The 25,413-nt window shown below is 51.5% G+C and overlaps 1 protein-coding gene across 2 annotated transcripts; it reads left to right on the top strand.

Moving 5' to 3' along the window:
• The first annotated feature begins 657 nt into the window (after positions 1-657).
• YKT6 (YKT6 v-SNARE homolog) lies at positions 658-15,818 on the top strand. 2 transcript variants are annotated; one of them, XM_050937592.1, is made up of 8 exons: positions 658-770; positions 1,064-1,190; positions 7,999-8,081; positions 9,722-9,822; positions 10,614-10,718; positions 11,335-11,400; positions 12,119-12,220; positions 13,472-15,818. In XM_050937592.1, the coding sequence occupies exons 2-8, from the start codon at positions 1,087-1,089 to the stop codon at positions 13,505-13,507; spliced, it is 597 nt and encodes a 198-aa protein (XP_050793549.1). In that variant the 5' UTR covers positions 658-770; positions 1,064-1,086; the 3' UTR covers positions 13,508-15,818. The 2 variants fall into 2 exon arrangements, with proteins under 2 accessions (XP_050793549.1, XP_050793550.1); XM_050937593.1 differs by having other exon boundaries at positions 685-784.
• The last annotated feature ends 9,595 nt before the right edge of the window (positions 15,819-25,413 follow it).

The raw sequence follows: 25,413 nt of genomic DNA, 5'->3' as shown, positions 1-25,413 counted from the left end.
CCCTGCGGTTTGCAGGGTGGTTCCGGGAACGCGAGAGCAAACCGCGGCGAAGCTGGTCTCCTTTCCCGGTTTGCTCTCGCGTTCCCGGAACCACCCAGCAAACCTCAGGGAAGGAGACCTGCTTGCTCGGGGTTCGGGGAACGCGAGAGCAAACCGGGAAAGGAGACCAGCTTCGCCGCGGTTTGCTCTCGCGTTCCCCGAACCTCCCTTGAAGCCGCCCAACAGCGCTGCAGTGTGGCCACATCTAACACCACTTGCAGCGCTGGTTGCTGTAAGTGTGGCCACTCTGCAGCGCTGGCCCTATACAGCTGTACTAATACAGCTGTAACAACCAGTGCTGCAAAATTTTAGATGTAGACATGGCCTTAGACTTGCTGCATTGCCACGCCCCCTTGGGGCTTGCCAAGCCCCCTTGGGAGCTGCCCGTCCCGCCCCACACCCCGGAGGAGGAGGGTGTGTGTGTGTGTGTGTTTCACTAGCCCCGCCCTCTATGGGCGGGGCTTATGCCAGGGCGATGCTCATTGGCTGTCCAGTATGAGCGGGGGTGGGGCGTCAAAGCTCTCTGTCCGGCAGATATTTATTAGGTGGGGCCCTCAGCGGCCGGGCGCATGCGCAGTACGAGAGCGCTCCGTGGCATTGATTCACGCCGGCACTTCCGGCAGCACAATTTTGTTTCCGGGTCAGCGGGGCGCGGCGGTTCCTTTCTCCGCCCACTGCCCAGTCAGTCGCAGCAACCGCCGGAGCCGCAGGAGGGAGGCGGGACCTGCCCGGTACCGACCTCCGGGTCCGAGGGAGCGAGCGAGCGAGCCCCTGAAGGCGGGGCCGGGCCCTCAGTTGGGGAAGGCGGGGGGTAGTGAGGGGGCCGCGCGGGGGGGCCCGAGTCTCCGAGCCCCGCGCGCAGGGCCAGGCCGCAGCCAGGTCCTGCTCTGTTGTGGGTGTTGGGAGCGGGGGATCCTCGGGCACCCGACACGGGCCGGGGGTGTGTGTGTGTGAAGGGGGCGGTCGGGGCTTGTCTCCTGGGCCTCTCCCGTCCCCCAGCCCTGACTCCTTCCTTCTCGCTCAGGCGGCTGCTGGGGAAGCGCCAGGATGAAGCTTTACAGCCTAAGTGTCCTCTACAAAGGCGACTCCAAAGTGCACTTGCTGAAAGCTGCCTACGACTTGTCCTCGTTCAGCTTCTTCCAGAAAACCAGGTGGGTCCCCGAGGCGCCGGCCCCGGCTGGGGAACTCTTTCCCCTGTGTTGGGTGGCCACCTCCCCGGCTGGAACAGATAGCTCCATAAGGGCAATCAGTGGTTGGTGCACAGGCTTGTGAGACTGGGGTTCCAGTCCCTGCTCTGCCACAGACTCCTTGTGTGACCCTGGGCAAGTCACGTAGGTCGATCCACAAAGGTAGGGAGGTGCCTAAATATCAGTCTTGGTTTCACAGACTGGGAACAAACACTTATCATGAATTCAGGAGCCAGTCCAGTAAGCAAGCTCAGAGGCTGCCTACTGGATTAGGTCCCATTCAGAATCTGGCCAGAAGAGGGGGTGGTCTTCATACCACTCTCCTTATAACATTTAGCCCAGTGGGTAGAGCACTCACCTGGGATCTGGGAAGCCTCAGTTCAATTCCTCCTCTGCCCGATGGGGCAATGGGATTGGAACAGAGGTGTCTCACCTCTTTGGGAGGTGCTCTAACCCCTGAGCTATGGGGTATTCTACTGTGGGGCTCTCTCAGTTTTTCAGTTGAAGCTATTCCTCTGTAGATAAAGAGTGACACACTGGCTGGAGCAAGGGGTCTGCCTGCCAGGTGTCCTGCCTCCCAAGTGGGTGCTCGAAGCCTCAGGCTGCAGAGTAATTCTGTCTTTCATACCCAATGACTAGTTAAATATTTATCCCCAGTGGAATAGTCTGTCCGTCTGGGGCATAGTGAGGGTAGCTGCATTAAAAGTTGTGTGGCGTTCAAATATACAGTAATGGGGCCCATAGAGGTACCTCAGATGGACAGAATGAACATCCAGTATAAGTGAGCTTTTAAACTGGTGAATAAGATGGGTTTTTTATCGTCACAGCAAAAGGCCTGTGAATAGATCAGTGCCTAAGCTGGTGTGTTTTTGCAGGTTTTAGAAGGCTGATTCAGTGGGGCATACAAAATAAGAGAGCATATACTGATGTGAATTGTAATCTATGTCATCGATAATGTGTCAAAAGATCTGTTAAGTTTCACAAGCTTCTCAGCTCATGAAGAGACTTGAAAAACAAATGGGAGATAACTTGTGGGTTTCGCTTTATCAATTCAGCTGGGCTTCTGTGACAGCTGGAGCGATCAGTGTGTTTGTATTTAGCAATTGTTAGTATCTTCCCATTTGTGATGACGTATCATACAGGCCTGGCATGTCACCTTTGCTTAAGGTGTTTAGTTGTGCATAGAACACTGCTGATGGCTGAGGTCAGAGTGCTCAAAGCTAAATGCTAATCCCAGCTCCTTGTCATTCTGGTGATTCACGGTGCTCTCAGCATTAGGGTATAATCTGTATTTGGTACTCTTCTGCAATATTGCTCTTACATCAGTTAACCTGCACTAGAAGTGCCCCCAACCATTAAGGTGGGGTAATACCCCTAAACCTTTTTTAGAAAAAAGTAGTTGTATTAGCAAGTGCTTGACTGCAAAACAACTTCCCTTCTAACTTCCTGGTTTCAGATGCTCGTAATTTTAAGAAACATTTGCCTTCTGCACTGAAATTTTCCATGCTTGGTTGTTTACCCAAAGGTGACATTTAAAGCATACACAAACTCTCTGTTCTATGGTTCTGATGGGGAGGGGGCAGAATTAGTTTGGAGGAGAAATACCATTGTTAATTTATTTTATAATTTTTTACTTCCTTTGCCAAGGTTACAACAAAAATAGCTGAGATTTGGAGCTTGGCCATTGCTTGACACTTAGGCCTGATGGGGCTTTTGCTTCATGGTGGATTATGTTATGGGGGATTTTTTTAAAAGATAAGCATTAAACAAACGCACTTCAGTGCTCCTGCTGCAATTTTTACCTGTGCCTAAGGAAGCTGTACTCCTCTGACATCATTACATATTTTCCCTGTTTGGCATGACCAGAGGTCTTGCATTTACGAGGGCTGATGCATGAGGGGAAATTGCAATTTGTTAACTAAAATAAAGTTAATAAAATCCTCTCGGAAGAACTGCCTTAAAGTCAGAGACAGAAGAAAATCACAGGTGCAGGAGAAAGTCACAGATCCTACAATTTCTGTCCAGAATCATTGCTGCATTCTACAACAGGCTGCTCATTGGAATTTAGGATTTTTTTTAAAGAAAATAAGTTTTTTTTATTTTCAAAAAATACAATCACCTCAATGTAAATTGATCAACACTAGTAGAATCCCAGGCAGGAAGTCATGGAAGTATCTTCCCTAACTCAAGCCCACTCAGATGCAAAGATGGCATAAACTACAGGCAGTTTTCTCTTACTCATTTAAAAAAACCTTAATTGTGGGGAAAATTTCCCTGCCTCACTAATTTGATTGCTTTGCATATGCATAATCTTATACTAGCAAGAACTCCAATCCTGCAAACTAACACGTGTGTGTCAAGTAGCCCCTTATGTGCACAAGTAGCCCCTTTGAATTCAGTGTGTAAATACTTGCAAGCAGTATTAAGGATTAACAAATTTGGCCTAAAATTTGAATTTTGTCTTAAGTTTTTAGTGTCTCCTAATCCTGGAAAGGTACTGGGATTTTAAATGTTGAATGTTTAAATGCTTTTTTTAATTCATGGCAATGTAGTCCAATGATGTCGTTCATGAGACTTACTAAAATGTCATAATTAAACATGGAGGGGGTAAGTGAGGGAGAGAGAGACTGTGATCAGGTACCTCACATGGCATCTCATTTAATGCCCCATGTTCATCTTTTTATCAGAATTATCACCAGGAATTAGGTTTGTTTTGTGTTGTATTATAATCAGACCTTGGACTTATTCCTTAAAAAACCCACACACCTGGAATTTCAAATTCAAACATCGGCTGGCAGCCTGTATTACAAAACCTGAGACCAATAGGAATGATTCTACAATCTTTCTTCATTTCAAGTGCTGATGGAACATGTTCTTAAACAAATCTTTCCCTGCAGGTTTTGGAAGCTTTTTGTTGCAGTACTGAGAATCTGAAAGTGAAACTGACGTTTTAGTTCCCATTGTCCCAGACTGGGAGTCATGCAAAACGTAAATGGCATAAATAGTAACAAATGAATTGATTACTTAAAACTTTCACTTTTAATAACTGAAGATGGGTAAAACAAAGTGGCTTACTACACATTAATATTGTCACTTTATATCAGTATTAATATAATACTATAATATGCATTAATCCATATATTTCATCTAAGTTGTATCCCGTAGAGGTGGGAGTGTAGAAACTGTCTAAGTGTGGAATGCATTGCAGCAACTTGGATTTAAAGAGAACTTATGGTCTGAACTGCTGAGAATGATTTGTTATAAAGGCAGCTTTCTGGGTACTGGAGCTTGAAAGAGGGGAGGAGAGCTATTGTGAGATGGGGGAAGATGGGTGAATAAGACAGCAATAAAGGAGCTATGGGGGAATGTCAATTATCCTTTCCAGAATCTTTTTAACTTGACTTGCTCAAAAAGGCCAGGTAGCATACCTGAAAATACAGTATGGGCATCTGGTGGGAAGAGAGCATTGCATAAAGGCCACACTTGCTACCTTTGATCAATTAGTCTGTTCTAATCTGTGTCTTACTCCTGGAGAATAGTCCCACCAAAACCAGTTGTGAGGCTTGAAGTTGCCAGATTCGTAGCTAGACTGTAGCCTCACTGGTGGGATTCGAGACTGTGCTCTGACTAGAACCTGCTGATCTCTGCACCTGAAACCCTTAGGAAGAGGGAGATAGCTGGGATTTTGGCCTGGTGGACTTTGCTTAGAAGCACCATCTTTCATATGTCTGACTAGTAGGTGTCTGCTAAATGTGAAGGTCCACATCCTACCCCTTCCCCCATGCAAACCAGTCGCTGAAAGGGTGGAGAATTTCTCTTCTCAGCCCTCCAAAGCTGCCTGACAACTGGTTGGAGTGTCGGATTCAGCTAACTGAAGCATGGTGCTTCCTTGTGACTAACTCCAGTGCCTGCCTATGCTCCTAGTCTTCACCAGGAGCAGTGTGAAATTGACAGAAGCCAGTGCAGTTTCACAGCTGCTTGCAGGGTTCTAAATGGAGGAGTGGGTTTACACCTCTGACTGCAATTGTTTCAGACTGCAGACTCAAAACAGGGCTATTGGTTTATTCCTAGTTCATGTTTTCAAGGCTATTTTTATAACTGAGAGGTCTAGAAATAATGTACTTTTGAAATGAAAGCCTAGATTTTTGCACAGTCAGAGTATATTGTGCAGGCCCCCAAAATGCATAAGAATGGCCCTATTGGGTCAGACCAAAGGTCCATCTAGCTCAGTATCCTGTCTTCTGACAGTGGCCAGGGCCAGGTACCCCAGAGGGAATGAACAGAACGGGTAATCATCAAGTGATCCATCCCCTGTCGCTCATTCCCAGCTTCTGGCAAACAGATGCTAGGGACACCATCCCTGCCCATCCTGGCTAATAGCCATTGATGGACCTATCCTCCATGAACTTATCTAGTTCTTTTTTTGAAACCTGTTATGGGTTGGCCTTCACAACATCCTCTGGCAAGGAGTTCCACAGGTTGACGGTGTTGTGTGAAGAAATACTACCTTTTGTTTGTTTTAAACCTCTTGCCTATTGATTTCATTTGGTGACCCCTAGTTCTTATGTTATGAAAAGGAGTAAATAACACTTCCAGATTTACTTTCTCTACACCAGCCATGATTTTATAGACCTCAATCACATCTCTCCTTAGCCATCTCTTTTCCAAGCTGAAAGTCCCAGGCTTGTTAATCTCTTCTCATACGGAAGCCGTTCCATACCCCTAATCATTTTTGTTGCCCTTTTGAACCTTTTCCAATTCCAATATCTTTTTTGAGATGGGGTGACCACATCTGTATGTGGTATTCAAGATGTGGGCGTACAATGGGTTTATATAGAGGCAACATATTTTCTGTCCTATTATCTATCCCTTTTTAATTATTCCCAGCATTCTGTTCGCTTTTTTAACTGTTGCTGCACATTGAGTGAATGTATCCACAATGACTCCAAGTTCTTTCTTGAGTGGTGGCTGCTAATTTAGTCCCCATACTTTTATATGTATAGTTGGGATTATGCTTTCCAATGTGCATTTCTTTGCATTTATCAAATTAAATGTCATCTGCCATTTTGTTGCCCAATCATCCAGTTTGGAGAGAGCCTTTTGTAGCTCTTTGCAGTCTGCTTGGGTCTTGACTATCTTTATTAACTTTGTATCATCAACCTCAACCAGGGTGAATGTATGACATGCCTATTTTAGTGCTACTTCACGCTGCATTAGCGAGACTGCTTTGGCAGTGCACTTTTAAAGCCAGAACAAGAGGAAATACAATTTGGAGACAGCTTTGAGGAAAATAATTTGAGACTAAGGGAAAGATTAAAGGCACTTGAATGTTTTTAAACTGAAATGACGGTGGCCTTTCACATTCTTTTTCCTTCTCCCTCCCCTTAAAGGCAAGTAAGTCTTTTCCTTCCCTCCTTTTACTTGGGGTAAAAACCAGGAGAAATAGCTTTTGGGGCTCCTCCATGTTCATAATGAAGACTTCTGCAGCAGGTGTTCAATTACCACTAAAATTGCTCTTCTGCACTCCACCCCTGCAAAGTTGCTCTGGGATCAGCATGTCTTTCCCATGCATCATCCCCAGTAATAAAGATTCTGCAGACCAAACAGGCTCTCTGCTACCTTTACAGCACCGTATGCTTCTGGAAAGCCAAGGAAGGTCAAGTGAATAGACCTTGGTAAATTCCAGTGATGCACAAGAAGGGATTGAATTCCATTCACTCTCCCTGAAAAATCTTGGCACTTTAGGGCTCTCAGGAGTAAAGACAAGCAATTAATTTTTAGTGACTAAAATCAGCAGGTCTCTTTAGATACGCACCGGGGCAGATCTTAAATTTCATGGTATCAGTTTACTTAGTTCCTAAATTAATGAAGGACAAATTCAACTTGGATATTAGAAAACGCTGATAAAGCTATGAGATGGGAATGGTCTAATGAGATTTCCGTGCCAAAGTCAGGTGTCATGGTAAGACATTTGTGGACAGGATATTTTAGAGTCCTTCCTGCTGGACTGGTTGGCCAAGTGGGCCTCTCCCTGCCACTTCACCTGTAGTTCGCCTACTCTAAAGTAATCCTGATTACCGCCTGTGTTCCCAATATCTAAGCCGCTGCACAACCGTAGGAGTTAATAGAGAACCATTGTAAGTACTGGGGCTGGATCGAAAAAGAAACTTGCGTACAGTATATAAGAAAGCAGAATGTCTTAGCGTTGCATGAAAAAGCCCCTCTTCATGGAGACCACCGCTTGTGTCCCACATGCTGCTCAGTGGCATGCCTAAGAGAGTAGGCTAGGATGAGCACTGAGGCATCATGCACACCTTTTAATGCTAGGCAGTGAAGGTGCATTACCTTCAGTGTAGCCCTGTCTATGGGAAACGCTGCAGGCAGAGCCCTCGCCCTTCAGCTCCATATAGTACACATACTGGAGTGAGTATGGTAGAGCTGGGTCGTAACAATGACCTATGAGTTAATTTGTGTTAATCAGCAGAGTTGACACTGGCGGTCTGGGTCTGTAGTTAGCTCCTGCTAGTTGGCCCGGTTCTCAAAGTGATCAAGGCAATATCTTAAGTGCTACCTTGAATGCAAGATTTAAAGGAAACCTTTTTATTGGTTGCATCACAATTTTTCCACTAGCACATGCTCTGCAGTGAGTTAATACAGCAACTGCTGGCAAAATTACTTTGTTCTTGGCATCATTGTGGCGATAGGTCTGTTTGGGGGTGGGGAGATGCTATTGTAAGAGAATTTTAAATAATGAAATGTTGTGTGTTTGCAGTGTTCAGGAATTCATGACCTTCACGAGCCAGCTGATTGTAGAGCGGTCGGTGCTGGGCAGCCGAGCGTCAGTGAAGGAACAAGGTAAGAGGACACAAGGGCCTTGAGCACGCAGGGTTATGGCGGATAATGTACCGGAACACAGATTTTCTGCATTTTGCAAGATACAGAGGAGCTATATGCCTTGGAGAGTTTAATTCTTTTCCTTGGGCGTCTGCTTTTCCAGAGAATCTGTTGCTGGCTACTGTCCCCCTCCCTTTCATTGCCATTGCCGGGAGCTGTTTCTCTGGCTATGCAAGTCATGCAGGATTAGTCAAACATCTGGCCTAAATTGCTTGATTAAATTGCAAAGCACTTAATGCCCAATGAAAAATGGACATCTGGAGCCCTGGCTGGATGAGCCATGGCCGGCTCTTAACATCCACCCTGAGGTGTGGCATGACTTATAGTAATTTCCTCAGTGACAGCCACACATACTACTACTGTAGTACTGAGCATTCCTGGTTGCTGATGTCATGTCCTCTCCTCTGCCCAAGTAGCTCTGACATCCTCTAATGGCATTGTGGCACATGCATGAGAAATCTGCACCAAAGGGTTAACCATGCCTATCTTTTGTGTGTGTATCTGGGAACTTCCTCCATTTATAGACTAAACTCAGGGTTCCCTGAGTAACCATATTGGTCTCTGATCGGCAGTATTGATTCCATTGGGCCAGGAGGTGCACAAAAGATTGTGAGGTGGGAGGGAGTCTGGATTTCAATCCATACTGGACTGTAGCCAAGTCACATGCTGACTGGCGCTTCTGCTGTCCCAGCTGGAAAATCAAGTAAGCACAGGAACCTGCCTGACAACCAGATGCTACTTTTGAGCTTCTTGCCTCACCTTATCTTAACTCCACACAAGCCTTGCCACTGAACTTAGCCTCATGGGCACTGCCTGAACTCCCATCTCCAGCCCACAGAGCCGCTCAGATCTTCCTGCCATTACTTTCACCCCACCCCACTGGAATCCCTCTGCTGGTGGCTTCTACGTAGAGTTCAGACTCCATGTCTCTGTGCTCCAGGCTGTGGACTGCAATGCTCCACCTGATACAGCCCTTGTCTTTCTATCCTATCATTCGTACGCTTCTCTCTGCCATCACCTCTGTCTGCCCAAACTCCTGACTCCTAGCCTTGTTCCGTACACCTCCCTAGTCCTGGAACACCCCGTATGCCACATCTCCTTGCTACAAATGTTCTTAAATCTGTCTTCTCATGCCCCCTTACCTACACTAGTATGTAATAGTCATTAACTATTAACCCCCCAGAACCAATAGAACATGTAACCCAAACAACTTGAATGGCCTAGTTGTATGTTACCTCCCTTCCTCACCTTTGTTTGACTTAGATTGTACACGCTCTGCCTTGGTTACATTTGTCACGTTCCATGTGTGCCAGGGGGGAACAGAAATGATCTAACTCACTCAGCACTCTTGTGTGCTCTGCCTCTGGTCTTCCCTGGGGAGAAATACATTGCATCCCCTTCTGCTGCCTTCCTAGTGAAACCCACATGCTGTCTCTGAGCTAAGTGTTGCCAAAATGTGAACCCTGGATCTTCGTCTGAACAGCGGAGTGCTAGTCCATGACAGTTGGCTGATTTTTACATGTGGGTTGCTCTGAATGCTGCTTGATGACCTCATGTTTTGCACTTATCTGTGAAACCTTTGCACTTGGTTTTTGGTTCAGAATACCTCTGCCACGTGTATGTGCGAAATGACAGACTGGCTGGAGTGGTGATCGCAGACAATGAGTATCCACCGCGTGTGTGTTTCACCTTGCTGGAGAAGGTAAACTCCATTTAGGGTTCTCTTTATTTCCGAGATGAGCCGTGTGGCTGGGATGATGCACGGCAGGAGGAGACTTTGACTGTCTATTCATAGTCCTGAATTTTTTTTCCTTTTAGTTGAAAAGCAACTTGCTGCTTGGGCATTTGAGACTCTACAAATCTTTTCTCGTCTGCTGACATTACTGTCACAAATTAGCTACATGATGATCAGGCCTAAGACTTCTTCATGGGCTGGGTGATGCAATGGGTTAATGCATTTTACCTTGTCCGACCTGGGTTCAGTCCTGGTTATACCCCCAGAAAGAAGGGTCTAATGCTCTTAGCTTGATATTTAGTATTTGTCCTCACAGAAACATTCTGCAGTCTGGCCCAGGCTTTTGAGTGGCCAGAACTGGTGCCTGGGTGTTACAGCCCTGTCCGACTTGTATCACAACTTGCATGGCCTCTGTCTGCATTCTCCACTACGGTCGCTGCTGTTAGTCATGCGTCTGGATGCCAGGGTGTCCCGCAGGTCAGCGAAGACCATGGGGTACTTGGGAGAGGGGAAGTCCTTGGTATGTTATCTGAATTCCAGTGACTGTCTCCTCATGGGTCACTTAATGTACTCCCAGCTTGCATTCCTCTGTAGGTTGCGAGACAGGAGTTGGGTCTGCACCCCCTTCCCTCTGTTGACAGAGTAGGATGCCAGGGAATGACTCTTTCTTAACGATCCTGAGATCTCAAGCCCCGTTGTGGGTGTCTGAGTGGGGAAGACAGCTGGGTGCTCAGCCTTGGGTTTGCTTTGCATTGCAGGTGCTGGATGAGTTCTCCACGCAGGTCAATAGGACAGACTGGCCCTCAGGATCTCCATCTACGATTAACTATGCAGCCTTGGATGGTTACCTTAGTAAATATCAGGTATGGCCTGCATTTACTGACTGGATGTCAGAAGCCAGAGAAGCAGTAGGAAAAGAGTGGTCTTAGTGGGTAGGCTGCTGCCCTAGAACTTGGGAGTGCTGGATTCAGCTCCCTACCCCTCCAGACTTCCAGCGTGAGCTTCAGCAAATCGCTTAAAGTGCTGGGCTTCAGTTGCCCATTTGTAAAATGGGGCGCGTAGCTCTGTCCTGCCTCTCGGGATGCGGAGGATCAGTACACCAGCTGTAGCGAGGGGCTGGCTGAGTGCCTGCGATGAATGAAGAGGTCTGTTTCCTACATAAGAACATAAGCTGTTCAGACCAGCTCTGCAGTCTGCTCCTGTCCTCTAGGCCTTACTGGGAGTGTGAGGAAGGCCTTTAGCTGGGAACCCCCAAATCCCTCTGACAAATGTCAGCTCTATTTGCAGTGTCCACAGAGGCTTGTATCTTTGGCAGTGTAAAAGACGGTCTCCCTGTCCCCATGCAGTGCTTGGAGTGCTTTGAGGGGGAAGTCCAGCTTCTGGCTTGGATACATCTGGGCTCATGGGCCTGCAGACGCTGAGCTCCCTGTCCTTGGAATAGTGTGTCCTGTGTAATGTGCTGTGTTCTTGCTCTCCAAGAATCCCCGGGAGGCAGACGCTATGACGAAAGTGCAGGCAGAGCTGGACGAGACCAAAATCATTCTGGTAAGGGCTGTGTGCGGAGCAAGAGGAAGCGAGGAGGGCTTCCTGGGAGCAGCAAAGGGCCAGGGCACCCCCTGTCTCCAGTCATGAAGTCAGCTGAACCCAACTCCAGACTGACCTGTACTCCTGGGTTGCCTTCACTGTCATGAGTTGAGTGGGTTCCCAGCCATTACTTGGAAATAAGCAGATGTTAGTCTGAAGTTAGCTTGATATCAGTCCATAGACTGCATAAGGCAGACTGAGTCACATAGCACTGGACTGCGGGGCTGCATTTGAGTCCCAGGTATCGGGCTGCCAGGGCACCAAGGGAAAAGAGCCAAAGGTCACTGGATCCCCTGTTCTCTAACAGGGACAGACTAGTAAGTCAGGATCCCCTGTAAAGCAGAGGCTTGAGGGACCCAAGAAGTCACAAGCCCATGCGAGGCCTCTTTGTGCTCTTTATCATGACATTCCCAACCTCCCAGGGCGGGTGGGGTGACCTCACCATTCACACATGCAATGCGGTATCCTGAGTGGAAGCTAACTGCGTGGTGATTGGACATCGCCTGCTTCTCACTCTCCCCTCTCGCACAGACTGGGGAGAGCTGCCCTGAGGGCTCTGGGGATGAAGGGGCCAATAGCCAAGCTGGGGACAAACTGAAAATATTCGGCTCTGGTGCCGTAACTGCAGCTGGCTGAGGTGTGAGTTTTCAGCGCTGGTGTTACTACTTGCCCTCTGCAGCACAACACCATGGAGTCTCTGCTGGAGCGTGGGGAGAAGCTGGATGACTTGGTGGCCAAGTCGGAGGTGCTTGGGCTACATTCCAAACACTTCTACAAAACTGTAAGTGCCTCTGGGGCTCGGCAGCCCTGCTACCTGACAAGCATGAGGCGGCTGGGAGGGGTAGCCAGGGCAGCTGTGTGCTGGGCTGGGCCAGCACTTACTCACCCTGGGCAAAACCTGCAGATGTATAAACCTTGTTAAGTAGTTACTCAGATGTTACCCCAGTGTCTGATATGGGGCTGGCTGGCTAGGGCTGAATCTAGCTTAGGTCTGAGTGAATGCTTAAGTGTGGAGGAAGTGGCGGAGGAGAGGTTTGAACCATGATGAGAGATGGTGACGGCCTTAGGGCTGCTCTCTGGTCCCAGGTGCCAGGAGTGCACTTCTCCTTGGCAAGAAGGCTGCAGCTTTGCTCTGGACTGCAGGGATTTCCACTTCTGTCACTGCAATGAGCTCCTAAACTACTCAGAGTGCAGCATCCCCTTGTGCCAGGGCTCTGTGAACTACCTTGGCTTCCAGCCATTTTATTGTTTGCAAGGAGCAGTGCCTGGGAGACCTCTTCATGGAGCTGGCGGCCCCCATCATGCCAGGTGCTGGACAAAGCTGGTCCCTGCTCCAAAGAGCATAGTGACTTCTAGGTGGAGTTAACGTGCTCGGTTTGTGTGCAGGCTCCCTTTGTGAGTCTGTGGATGACCCTCGAGGTCGGTGTTGGTGGGAGGGGCAGAGGTGGAGGGTTCTTAGGAATACCCTTCCCTCTGCCTCGCTCCAGCAAGCTGGAGCTGGTGACACAGCACAGGCTATCCTGCTGGGGTTTAGAAGCATCTTGACTGAGCTGCTGACTCAGGAGCTGACAGGGCAGTGGTGTCCCAAGGCAGGGTGGCCAGGCATTACAGAAGTGCTGTGAGAGGGGGTTTTCCTAATAGAAAAGAGGATAATGTGTGTGGGAGGGGGGTGGAACTTGGAGTGGAGGGCACTGAACTAGCTAATGCCAGTGTCCCCCTGTAAAGCCATGGCCTTGCAGCTGGGCTCACTTCTGCTAGTGAGCCTCAAACCCCTTGGATGGGTCACAAGCCCTGGATGGCTCACCCCCTTCCAGATCCAAACCCCGCCTGTCCCACCGCTGCTTTGACTCGCTGGCCCTGTAGCATAGGGGTAGTGGGCAGGGTTAGACAGATATCTTTCTGACTCTCCGACACACGAACTGCAGGGTGCTGGCCTGGGAGGAGCCAGCTGTGAGCCCAGTACACGGGCTCTCGGCTTGTCCCCAGAGGGGAACTCCAACAAGAAGCATCTCAGCTCTTCTTTGCTTTTCAGGCCCGAAAGCAGAACTCATGCTGTGAGATCATGTGACCCAGCCAGCTGAGACCGCTGCTCCTGACTGCCTGGCCTTCACTCACTTTCAGACCTTTAAAGTACATGGGACAAAAAGAGACCGCCCATGGGTGGGCATCCCCGGTTCCAGGCTGCACCTCTGCGGGCGGTGGGGCTGGGACAGGGCTTTCTTGGCACCCCGGGGCCGTCTAGTTAAACAGCTCTTCATCAGAAAGGCCGGCAAGGTCAGCCCTGAAGAGACAGTGTGACCATTCTCCTGCCGGCCCTTTCTGGCCTGAAGGGCTTGTTGCTTTGACATCTGGCTTGTAATTGCAGTGCTGGATTGGCCAGCGGCTTTCACTCCTCATCTCCAGAGATCAGACACAGACTGCATTCTGGTCACGTTGTTGTTTACAGTCATAACACTAGAGAGGGACTCCAGTAACTGAGACCAGCCAGCACCACTGCCCAACGTTGCGGGCTCATCAGCTCAGCCTCCGAGTCCTACCCACCCAGCGACTGACTCCTTGGGCGCGGGGCCCGGTTGATATGGACCTCTGAGGAGCGTTGGTAACAGGTTCAGTGTTGTGGGATGTAGCCTTGCTGCTCCCAGGGCAGCAGGGGTGCTCCGACTGGAGTCTCAGCCAGCCAGAGGGAGCCAGGCCTGGAATCTCCATTGTTCCCCGTGTTCAGCTGGGGAGTCAGCACTCATGGCAGCGCTTTCCCACCAGGTGCCACCAAGCCAAGGTCATCGAGTTTTGCTGCAGGGACTCTGCCTCCCCGCCCCGGCAGTGAGCAGAGAGAGCCCCTGGGGGACGCCATTTGGTGCGGAGCAGGGGGAGAGGCTGTTGGTTTGCCTTGCTTTCACCCTGTTCCTTGCCAAGGGGCTGGTAGATCTCTCCCCCCCATGGGTGCCTGGGCTGTGTCAGTTACTGTCCATCCTCACCAGGCTGTTCGTCAGCCAGCATCCCCATTACTTCATCCTAACCTGTGGCTCTCGCCCCCAGGGCTGTGCTGCCTCCCACTCTGCGCTGGGAGCTGTGCCAGGTGTGCTCTGTGCCATGTGTGTGATGTAACGTGAGCTGTGGCTGGGGAGGGTCTCGCTGGTGGAAAGACTAGAACATGATGTTCACGTCCCCTCTCCGTATGGAGATGGAGGCTGAGCGGAGTCCACCTTGTCCATCCTTCCATCCTGTCCGTGGAGCTGCACTTTCCTCCCCCCTTGGACCTGACTCTTGCTTATCCGTGCCTTTGCCCAGCACTGATGTACCGGGATCAGGTCGGGAGGAACCAGGGTCCTTGGATGGGGCTCTGAACGGGGAGCAATCACCTGAGGAGGGGCACCAGGGAGATGAGGCAGCTGCCAGGAACAGGGCATTCCAGGCACCAGCTCACTGGGTGGAGGATGTGCCAGTGCCACCTCTAGTGGGCAGGTTGAGCACCTGGCTCGCTCTGCTCATGGGAGAAGGGAAGCCCCATCCTCAGGGAAGTTTTTGCTGTGCCGTGAGAGGTGACGTGAGTGTTTGTGACATGGGACACTGCTAGCAAGGTGTGATGCCATCCCTCACTCCCCTCTGCAGACCTGGCTTGAAATCTGTGCTGCGGTCACCTCTGGTCAGTCCCCTGGGGGGCCCTCACTGCACAATGGGCTGACTGTTGGGATTGGGGAGTGGGCAGAGGGGCATCAGCAGAGCTGTGTGTGTGGCTGCTTGCCCACCTGATGCCATAAGCTGCACATCTAGCCTGGGCTTCAAGGCCACTAGAGCGGGTGCTAAAGCCATGGCTTGGTAATGCTCTGGGGGTAGGTGCTGCTGGGAATAGACCCTGCTTGGAAGAATCCTCAGCTGCACCCTGCTCCTGGCACTGCCCTCTGTGCAGCCAGGCAGTGAGCCAGCTGCAGGGATGGCAGAGCCACCCTCCTCGGGGGTCAGGTACTACCTGCCTTCCCCTCCCTACTGGAACTGTGGAGCTGGGCCGTACCACCTGGCTGTCAGAGCTCCCTCCTGCCCCTCACATTCCCAGGCCCATGGCATTGACCTCTTACCCTTTGAGCCCAGCAGCCTGGCACATGAAGGGAGAGATGTAAGGCGGGCATGTGCATGAGACTGGGCTGGAGTGAGCCTAGCCCCATGGGAAGGAAGAAGCTGTGGCTCCCAGCCCTGTCCCTGGACGCTGTGATGTTTGGTGGCCACGTTGGCTCTGTGCTCCATCCTCCCACTCATACCATTTCCAATGGAAAAGCTTCGTCTAGCAGACGCGAAGACTGTGTTTTAGTAACTGTTGCCTGACTTCTCTGTACGTGCTGTTGGCTGGCCTGTACCCATCTGGATAAAGTTGTCTTCTCACTGTTCTCAGCTGGCTTGGGTTCTCATTAGTACTCCGGTTCTCCGGTGGGCTGACCCAGGCCTGTGGCCTGCCAGATCTCCCAATCTGTGGTAGCAGCCTTGGCCGGTGCTACATGGGCGGGAGCTCCATTTTCAGGGCTGGGGGAGTGTGCTCCCCTCCTGGCTTGGTGCTGGCTGTGAAGCCATGTGCCCTGGCCACTTGTGTGTGGTGAGGACTATGCCACCAGGCTTACTGCTCTCTGAGCCCATAAGTTCCCTTGTTCCCTACAGTTTGGGTGGCATTAGCCCAGGTCCTGTTTTGCTCAGCTCCTGCCCAAGGGTGGGAGCATCCATCTAACCTCTCAGTTCTCTGTTCTGTGGGGGATGGACAGGCAGCAGGCTCCTGGGGTGACCCTATAGCAATTTCTTTGGCAGCAGCCCCCACCCCAGGCAGGGCTTAGCTGTTGGGCCCCTTTCTGCCCCATTAAGCCTTGGAGCTGGAGATTGCTACCTGGGACTCTGGCCCCATGAGAGGATGAGGCAAGGGGTAAGCTCTGGCCCAGCTACCCCTTGGCCTTCACCATTCTGAGTGCTGAACCAGCTGTGCAGCAGGGCTCTTTGGTGCTGGAGTCCAGCATGCTGCCAGGGCTCCGTTCGCTCCCGGGCCCTGGCCGAGCGCCGGGTGCTGTGCCCTGGTTCAGTGAGGCCCATCCTCTGGGGTACCAGTGGCTTCCCTCATTCTGTGTCAGGATCTCAGGCAGGGGGGTTGAATGTGGGCCAGCAGTGGGTTTTCACTCTTCCCTCTCCAGCCTCGTCTCTTGTTCTAGCTGCATTCCCTCAGAGCGGCCTCCTGGGGCTTGACCTTCAGGGAGCTCGCCCTGCTGCAGGCATGAAACTTCCTGCTTGCTCTTAATACAGACACCTGCCCGCTCCTGTGAGCGTGCACTGGGCCTGCTCCCACTGCTGCCTCAGGGGCTGCCTGCCCCAAGCAGGCCTTGGCCTCCAATGTCACAAGCCTCTGCTTCTACCATTGTTGGTTTAATGGGATGTGCCGCAGGGAGAGGCTGGGTTTGCTGGGAGTGGTGCTTGGCCCTGGGTAGTTACCCTGGCTGGTGAGCTGGGAGGGGATGGGGCTCTTATAGCTGAGTCAATGGTGTCTATCACAACATGCTAAAGGGGGGACAGGAGGGCTGGGCCATGACAACGCTATGTAGGTCCTCTCTGGGTTATGCCCTTGAGCCCGTTTGTAACTGATTCCCTCAGTGCTGACTGCTCACAGGCAGCTACTGGAGCCTCCAAAAAGGCCACTCCTGCCTCTGCTCATGAATTATGTGGCAGATAATGTATCTGATGTATCAGAGGCTGCGGTGAGGGGCTGAAGCCTCAAACTGGCAGGCAGGCAGCCAAGGTAACTAACCAGCATCGTCCAGGTGGACTGGGGGGACTCTAGTCTGCCTCAGCTGATGTCAGCACACGCTGTTTCCAGGGACAGAGAGCACAGGGACTGGGCTCCCCTTTCCCAAGGGTGGCACAGCCCAGGGCTGTGAGGGCATGGCTGGGCGGTTGCCTATGGTGCTAGGATTTGGGGGGTGCCATTTTCTTTGGCAGCGACCACGGCGGCCAGATCTTCAGCTGCCCTGATTGCTGCCGGCCCTTAGGCGGAGGGAGCTAGGGTAGGGGAGGGCCACCTGCAGCAAGTAAGTGGGAAGAGGTGTGGCACGCAGGGGAACTCCCTGCCCCAGCTCACCCCTGCCCCCCTCCTCCCCAAGCATACCATGGCTGCTTCACTTCTCCCGCCTCCCAGGCTTGCGGTGCCTAAGCTGATTGGCCTAGGGCGCAAAACATCCTTGCACCGGCCCTGGGGCACAAGGGTCTCGCTCACAGAAGGAGTCGCAGTCGTTTCACTACTTCCCTTTTTTATTTGTGTTTTAAATTTATTTGCAGTTTCCCGAGACAAACCCCCCTCCCCTCCCCCAAAATCGGACTCACCGTTTACACTTACAAGGCAAAGAAGGAAAAGACAGTGAGAAGCCCAGACAAAACGAAAGAGAAAGTAAGAGGGAAATTCAGCAAGGATCCACCAGCATTTGGGGGATGGACAAACAGCTCCTCAGCCTACAGCTGTGCCGGGAGAGGCTTGCTCTTGAAAGGGCATGCAGAAGAGAGATTTCCCCCCACCCGCCCCAGTCCCTGGCTGCGCACAGAGCTCCAGCTAAATGCAACACAGGGTACCAAGGGCATGAATGAAACACCTTCCCCATGCAGCTGCAGAGGGCACCCCGCGCTCTGGGTTTGGCGCACAAGCAGCGGAAGGAAGCCCCCAGCCTCAGAATTCCCCCCTCTCCTTGCATGGGCAGCCTATGCCCCCTGCCCATCCCCAAAAGATATGCAGGAGAAGAGGTGGGCGGGAGCAAAGCGAGGCCCAGCCCTTGGCTTCTTGCTGGGATCCAATGGGTTTGGGAGAGAGGTGGGGTGTAGGACTGGATGCCCCCCTCCCTTTGTTCTATTCCCTTGCGCTGGCCCCTGCTTTGGGTAGGAAACTACCCACTGGGATGCCCCTTCTGAGCCTAGGTTAGACCAGAGGGCAGCCTGCCTGGACAGTGGCCTGCTACTCCAGGTGGGTTGGCAATGCTGCTCTCTTTCAGTGTGGTGTCCATGCTGGCTAGATGCCCACCCCTGGCTTGGTCCAATACCCCTGCTGTTTCACTGCAGCCCTGGAGAGCCCTTCCCCTCTCATGGACTCAGTTTGGTGCCAGGCGCCATCAGATGTGCCCTTCCCTCCTCCCACCCCACCCCCTGCAAGAGCCCGGATCACTCACTGCACATCTCAGGAAAACGCCCAGCACACTGTAAACCCGTCCCTCACAGGAACTGCTCCCTGCAGTTTGGGGGAGGGGGGGCTGGCACCAGCTGGGAGAGCAAAGGGGGACAGGGAGACCGTGCTGTGGAGCAGAATGCGGAGGCCTGCCCTCCCCCAGAGCCATGCTGTCTGCCGCAGTGACCCCACCCCCCTCCAGCGCATGGCCATAACCCCACCACCATGGTGCAGGCACCAAGCCAAGTTGGCCACAGGCTGGCTCCCAGCAGCCTTCTATGCAGCCCCGTTTGTCCCTGGCATGGGTGCCAGCCGGGTAGCCTGCCTTCCTTGCTCCTAGCTAGGCCAGGACTGTGTAAACAGCCCTGACCCAAACCTAACAGGGCCTGCAGGGGCTGGACTCAGGGTGGCCCCCTGCAACCTCCACCCTGTGCGGGCCTAGGTGCGGCTGCCATCCCACATGCACACGGCTGGCTCCTCTCCTCGCTGTCACCCCCTGCTCTGGCACTGCACCCACAACTCCCTGCCAGCCACCCGCCTGCTCTGCAACTGCACCTGCTGTCTTGGGGGGCAGTCAGCACACACAGCCCATCGCACACCACCCGCTGTGACCAAGGAGCCCCCCAGCCTATGCCCAGCTCAATGCCCACCGTAGGCATAATGCCCAGGTTCTTAGTGCTGGCTCTGGGGGGAGGGTGGGAGATCAGCTCCTGCTCTGCATTTCACTCTCCCACAGCGCAATCGTGCAAGGCCACCCCAGGCTGAGTTTCACTCATGCGAGCTCCTTGGGTGGCATCTGAGGGTGGGGGGAAGACATGAGTATCGTGGGGCAATGGGGCACACGAATGCAGCGGAGGGGAGGGTAGCATGGAGCCGCATGAAAAACACCAGGAATCCAGTGACTGCAATTCCTCATGCTCCTCTCACCTGCGCCTGCTGCCCCTGCCCTGCCATCCCCTGCCCGCCTGCGCCCGGCCACCATCTGCCCAGCCACCAACTCAGCTGCTGTTGTCATGACCCCACACTGTTCCCCCTGCCCTGGGCTGGGGTCCTGTCCTGGCAGCGTTTAGCACTGGGCCCCTCCACTGGGGTGTGTATGTACCTGCGCGGGCCAGATGGGGAGCAGGCTGCCTGCTGAGAGCCTGGCCCATGTGTCTGACCCTAGGGCACAGGCTGGCAGTTGGTGCCCGGAGCATACAGACCAGGCATTGGTGGGCTGCTGAGCGGAGGGATGCACAAAGGAGTCCCAGGAACGGGCAGGTCCAGCCTTCCCATGAGGCAAACTGAGGAAGGAATAACAGGGAGCTGCAGGGAGAGAGAGGAGGAGGAGCCTCTTATGTGCCTCTCTAGCACGCTCCAGGAGCCTGGACTGATTAACACCAGCTTCTCAGGGAGCTTGCTGTTTCCCTGAGTCCACTTGAGGAGAACAGGCAGTAAACTGAAGTAGTAGGAACCAGTTAGGCCCTTAAGATGCTGATATCTTCCCTCACTCAGGCCCTGCTACCAGCCTGCTTACTTGTCCCCTTCAACTGAGTGTTGAGAGCCACAATAGCTGGCCCAGAACAGCAGTCATGAGTGAAACAAGAAAATGCCCCTCTAGGGCAGCATTCAGAAAAAGAAAGAAAGCAAACGAAGCTTTTCTATCTAAGCAGGAAGGAGCTCTCCTGAGTTACATAGACACAAATGTTCACGGTGAGCCTTCCGGCCCCAGTGAGGATGTGAGTGGTGAGGAGATGCCTGATCTTCCAGTTAGTCAGAGTGCAGGTGACCTGGCAGCTACTGCAGCATCCATATCTCCATCTCAAATGGTTGTAACCATGCACATTCCTGAAGAAAAGTGTAGATCAGAGAAGAGTGTGGTGGAGGCACAAGAAACAGCTGCTGTTGAGTTTAGTTCCTTAAGTCTAGATGATCCAGGACTGTGGACCCACTTGAGCAGTAGCCTGAGGGACTTCCTTGTACTGCATGGGCCACAGCAAGTGACAAAGACACTGTTCCCCAAAGACAATGAAAATAGAAGTGTCCATCCAACACATTACTGGCGTGAAATCCATAAGGGTGACAAAGTGGAGAGGCCGTGGCTTATGTACTCAAAAACCCAGAATGCTGCATACTGTTTTTGTTGCAAACTTTTCCAGTCTAACGTTCCAGCCACACTGAGTTCTACAGGAACAAAGGCCTGGAAAAACCTGGCTAGAAATCTGGCATGTCATGAGAAGGCAGCAAATCATCAGAGAGCATTCCACAGGTGGAAAGAGCTTGAGATGAGACTAATTAAAGGCCACCATAGATAATCAGCATCAAGAGAAGATTGCATCAGAGTCTCTTTACTGGCAAAATGTTCTGAAAAGGCTCATTGCCATTGTGAGAACGCTTGCTACCCAAAATCTAGCACTGCGTGACACTTCAGACCAGCTATATGCGCCAAACAATGGAAACTTCCTTAAAATTGTGGAGCTGATGGCTGAATTTGATGCTGTACTCATCTAAGAAGAGTCACCACCCAAGAAATGTACACACACCACTACCTTGGAGAAACAATTTAAAATGAGATCATACAGTTACTGGCAACAAAAGTCAAACAGAAGATTGTGCCAAATCTGAAGTCAGAAAGATATTACTCTGTTATTCTGCAGTGCACGCCTGACATCAGCCGTATGGAACAAATCACTTCAATAGTGCATCTTGTAACACCAACAGAACCTAGTGAAAATGTCCCTGCAATGGTGACTGTCAGAGAGCATTTTCTAGAATTTATTGACATTGATGATACTACAGGAGCTGGTATGACAAATGTACTTCTTAAAAAGCTGGAAGATATGGGAATTGCGATAGCTGACATGAGAGGTCAGGACTATGATAATGGTGCCAACATGAGAGGAAAGAACAGAGGAGTGCAGACACTGATCCAAGAGTTAAACCCTCAAGCTTTTTTTGTCCTATGCAGGTCTCATTCATTGAACTTGGTGGCCAGGATGCAGCATCAGCTTCTAGTGAGGCTGCTGAATTTTAAATGTAATTCAAAGCATCTATGTATTTTTCTCTGCATCAACTCATCGATGGCAAATTTTGAAGCAACATCTGGGAACATCCTCTGTGACACTGAAACCACTGAGTGCCACACAATGGGAAAGTCGAGTGGAGGCGATAAAGCCTATCAAACACCACATTGGGAAGATAGATGATGCCAGAATTGCCATTATGGAGGATAATGCTATGACAGGAACTGTTCGTGGGAGAACAGTGGCAGAGGGAAATGAAATCACCAGAAACATACATAACTTCAAATTTCTATGTGACTTAGTGTTGTGGCATGACCTACTGTTTGAAATAAATGTTGTAGGCAAAAGACTCCAAAGTGTTTACCTTGTTATATTTGGAGCAATGGAACAACTGGACAAAGCAAAGTCTTACTGGTCAGATGAGGGATTTCAAAATGTTCAGAAGAGTGCACAGAAGTTGGCAGAGGAACTTCACGCTGAAGCTATTTTCCCACCCATTCAAGAATACAAGAGTCACCGAAGAAGAAGACATTTTGATTATGAGTCACGGAATAATCCCATAAGAGATCCCAAACAACAATTCCAAATTGAATTCTTTAACCAAGTGCTAGATTGTGCAATACAGTCAGCTGAAGAACTTTTCATGCAGCTCAAGGAACACAGCAGTATATTTGGGATGCTGTATGATATTCCAAAACTCTTCACTATACCTGAAGAAGACCTACGCCAGCAATGCAGGGCACTAGAGACAGTGTTGACACATGATGACATGCGCAATATTGATGCAAGTGATTTAGGTGATGAATTGAAAGCCCTTTCAAGATACATTTTTCAGCAGGGTCAACGCCAAAGGCTGTTCTGGAATATATGTGCATAAATAAGATGACCACCCTCTTTCCAAATGCTTTTGTTGCTCTGTGCATACTTCTAACACTTCCTGTAACAGTTGCCAGTGGAGAACGCAGCTTCTCCCAGCTGAAGTTAATAAAAACACATCTACGCTCCACAATGACACAGGAGAGGCTGGTCGGCCTTGCAACCGTCTCAGGAGAGCAGCAGCTGGCCCAGACTGTGCACCTTCAGAAAACAGTTCAAATCTTGGCAACCAAGAAGGCACAGAAAGCACCACGTTGATTATTCAAACAGATAAACATGCCAGTGTTTACTAAGCAGACAAGAAAAGTTACATTTGCTGTTCAGGCGTTTGAAAGTTAAGTGTTACTTAAAATTTTTGAACAAGGCATTTTACATTGTTCTCCTTTATTGGGGTAGGTAGCAGAGCAGTACCATGAGAGGGATAGAACAGGAAGAAGGCAGAATTGAGACCTTTCAAAGTTTTGGCTCAAGTGAAGGGGCATGGGGGGGGGACGTCATTTGAGCTCCCCACCTCAGGTGCCAAAATGTTGTGGGCCGGCCCTGGGAACAAGTTTCAAATGCAGGATTTTATTTTTTTTTTGTGCAAAACCTGGGCCACGCCCAAGCTCTGGGTTTTGTGTCACACACCATGATACCATAATACTCCTAATAATGGGCAGCACCTGGCATCATGGCATTCTGGGCCATGCTGGAGAGGCTTTCCTAGCACTACCATAATACACCTAATAATGGACCGTTCATAACACCATGGGTCCTGGGCTGTGCCAGGGGCTCCTAGGCACTGCTGTAATGCACCGAATAACAGTGCCTGAAACCATGATACTATAATGCACCTAATAATGGACAGTACCTGGTACCATGATACCATAATACACCTAATAATAGCCCATACGCAACACCATGGGGTCCTGGGTCATGCCAGAGGGGCGCCTCACCCCTTCCTACCACTACTGTAATACACCTAATAATGGACCATACATAATACTATAGGGTCCTGGACCATGCCAGGGGCTCCTAGTCACAACCGTAATACATTTAATAATGTACAGCACCCGGCACCATGCGGTCCTGGGCCATGCCAGGGGTCCCTAGGGACTACCATAAAACACCTAATAATGTACAGCGCACAACACCATGGGGTTCTGGGCTATGCCAGGAGCTCTTAGGCACTACCATAATGCACCTACTAATGGCCAGGGCCTGGTACCATGATATCGTAATACACCTAATAATGGACAATGCATAACACCATGGGGTCCTGGGCCATGCCAGAGAGGCCTCTCTTCCCTTCCTACCACTACCATAATACACCTAATAGTGGAGCATGCATAACACCATGGGGTCCTGGGCCATACCAGGGGCTCTTAGGCATTACCGTAATACACACAATAATGAACAGCACCTGGCACCAGGCAGTCCTGGGCCATGCCAGGGGGCCTTAGGTAGTACCGTAAAACACCTAATAATGTACAGTACACAACACCATGGCGGGGGGGCTGGTTCCAGGAGTGGTGCCAGAGTTTCTGACACCCTACGCAGAATTCGGGGAGCAGCATTTTGTGCGCTCCCCCCGGGGCACGCGGGAGCTTCCAGTTCCGCTCCCATCGCGCCGCTGAAGAAGGACCTTCTGCTGAAATGCCGCAGGCGACAGCGGCAGTCACTGAGCTGCTCAATTGCCTGCCACTGTTTTCCACAGCACGTCGGCAGAAGGTCCTTGTTCGGCGGCACGACGGGAGTGGAACCGGAAGCTCCGGTGCACCCCATGGGGAGTGCACAAAATGCCGCAACCCGAATCCTGGCGCCCTTAGGCGACCACCTAGGGTCTCCTAATGGAAGTGCCAGCCCTGGCTGGTTCATATTCCCCACTCTATGCCCATTCCGTGGAGAGCTGAGGCTGTGTCTGAGGCAGCTTCCACCTTTAGTGCCGGCACGCAGACCCCTGCTGTGTCAGCCAAGCTGGCAGCAGGTTCACCCACCCAGCATCCTCCACAGCCTGAAAACTCAACCTTGTGGGGATGGCTTTCCAGGCTGCTGAGCTGCTGTGACATCAGCCGGCCCTGCAGCCGGGGCTGCCTGGGGCCAGTGGTGAGGTTAGTCCTGTGGGCTGACCGATCCTCAGGGTAGGTCCTTCCATAGCTGTGGGCTCGGCCAGTGATGAGGGGGCCTGTCCAGTGAGTGCCGCTGGTACGCCAGGAGAATCGCTGCTCCTGCCTGTGGAGCCCAGCGCAGTGCCAGAGCTGGGACTCAAGGGGCGGCTCCACCCAGGGCTGTTGCTCATGGACGGAGCCAGGTAGGCCCACGACCCAAGCCCCATGGTCCTCACGAGGGGCTTGTGCTGCATTCGAGTCCCACCCCAAGCAGGTGACGGCTTAGTCACTGGCAGGGCTCACTGCTATGTGGCTCCTGCCTTCCTCCAGTGGCCTCACACCAGCGGTTGGCCCTTCAGCTTGGCGGGGAGAGGAGACGTCGCGCCCGGAGGTCCAGCTAACAGCTCCGCTCTAGCCCAATGAAGTCACGGGCTCCATGCAGTTATCTGCTCTGTGCTGTGCAGGCCGGCCGACTGGTGGAGCAGACTGGTCCCATCGGCCCATCCCAAGAGGGGAAGAGAAGGTGCCGCATGACGAGCCCCTCACCGGGGCAGGTGTACAACATGCCCGGGAGCCTATAGAGAGAGTCTGAGCAGCTAGTGCCTCCTGTCACGACCGCTCATTGCCAGCAACCAACAGCCTGGGGAGTCTCTACTCGCCTTTGTCCTTTGCCAGTCGGACCCAGAACCTGGCTGACGTCCAGCAGGTGTCGGCTCCTCCCCACATTGGCAATGTGCAGTGTGGGGAAGGGCCAAGTGGAGCGGCCATAGGGGTTGCTGTGAAACTCAGCCATTCCTCTAGGGACGAGTTTGAGGGAAGGGAATTCTCTTCATGGCTCTGG

Source organism: Gopherus flavomarginatus, chromosome 2, assembly GCF_025201925.1.
Source record: "Gopherus flavomarginatus isolate rGopFla2 chromosome 2, rGopFla2.mat.asm, whole genome shotgun sequence".
Lineage (NCBI taxonomy): Eukaryota > Metazoa > Chordata > Testudines > Testudinidae > Gopherus > Gopherus flavomarginatus.
Note: the sequence above shows the minus strand (reverse complement) of the source record. Positions and strands in the feature narration are given on the sequence as shown.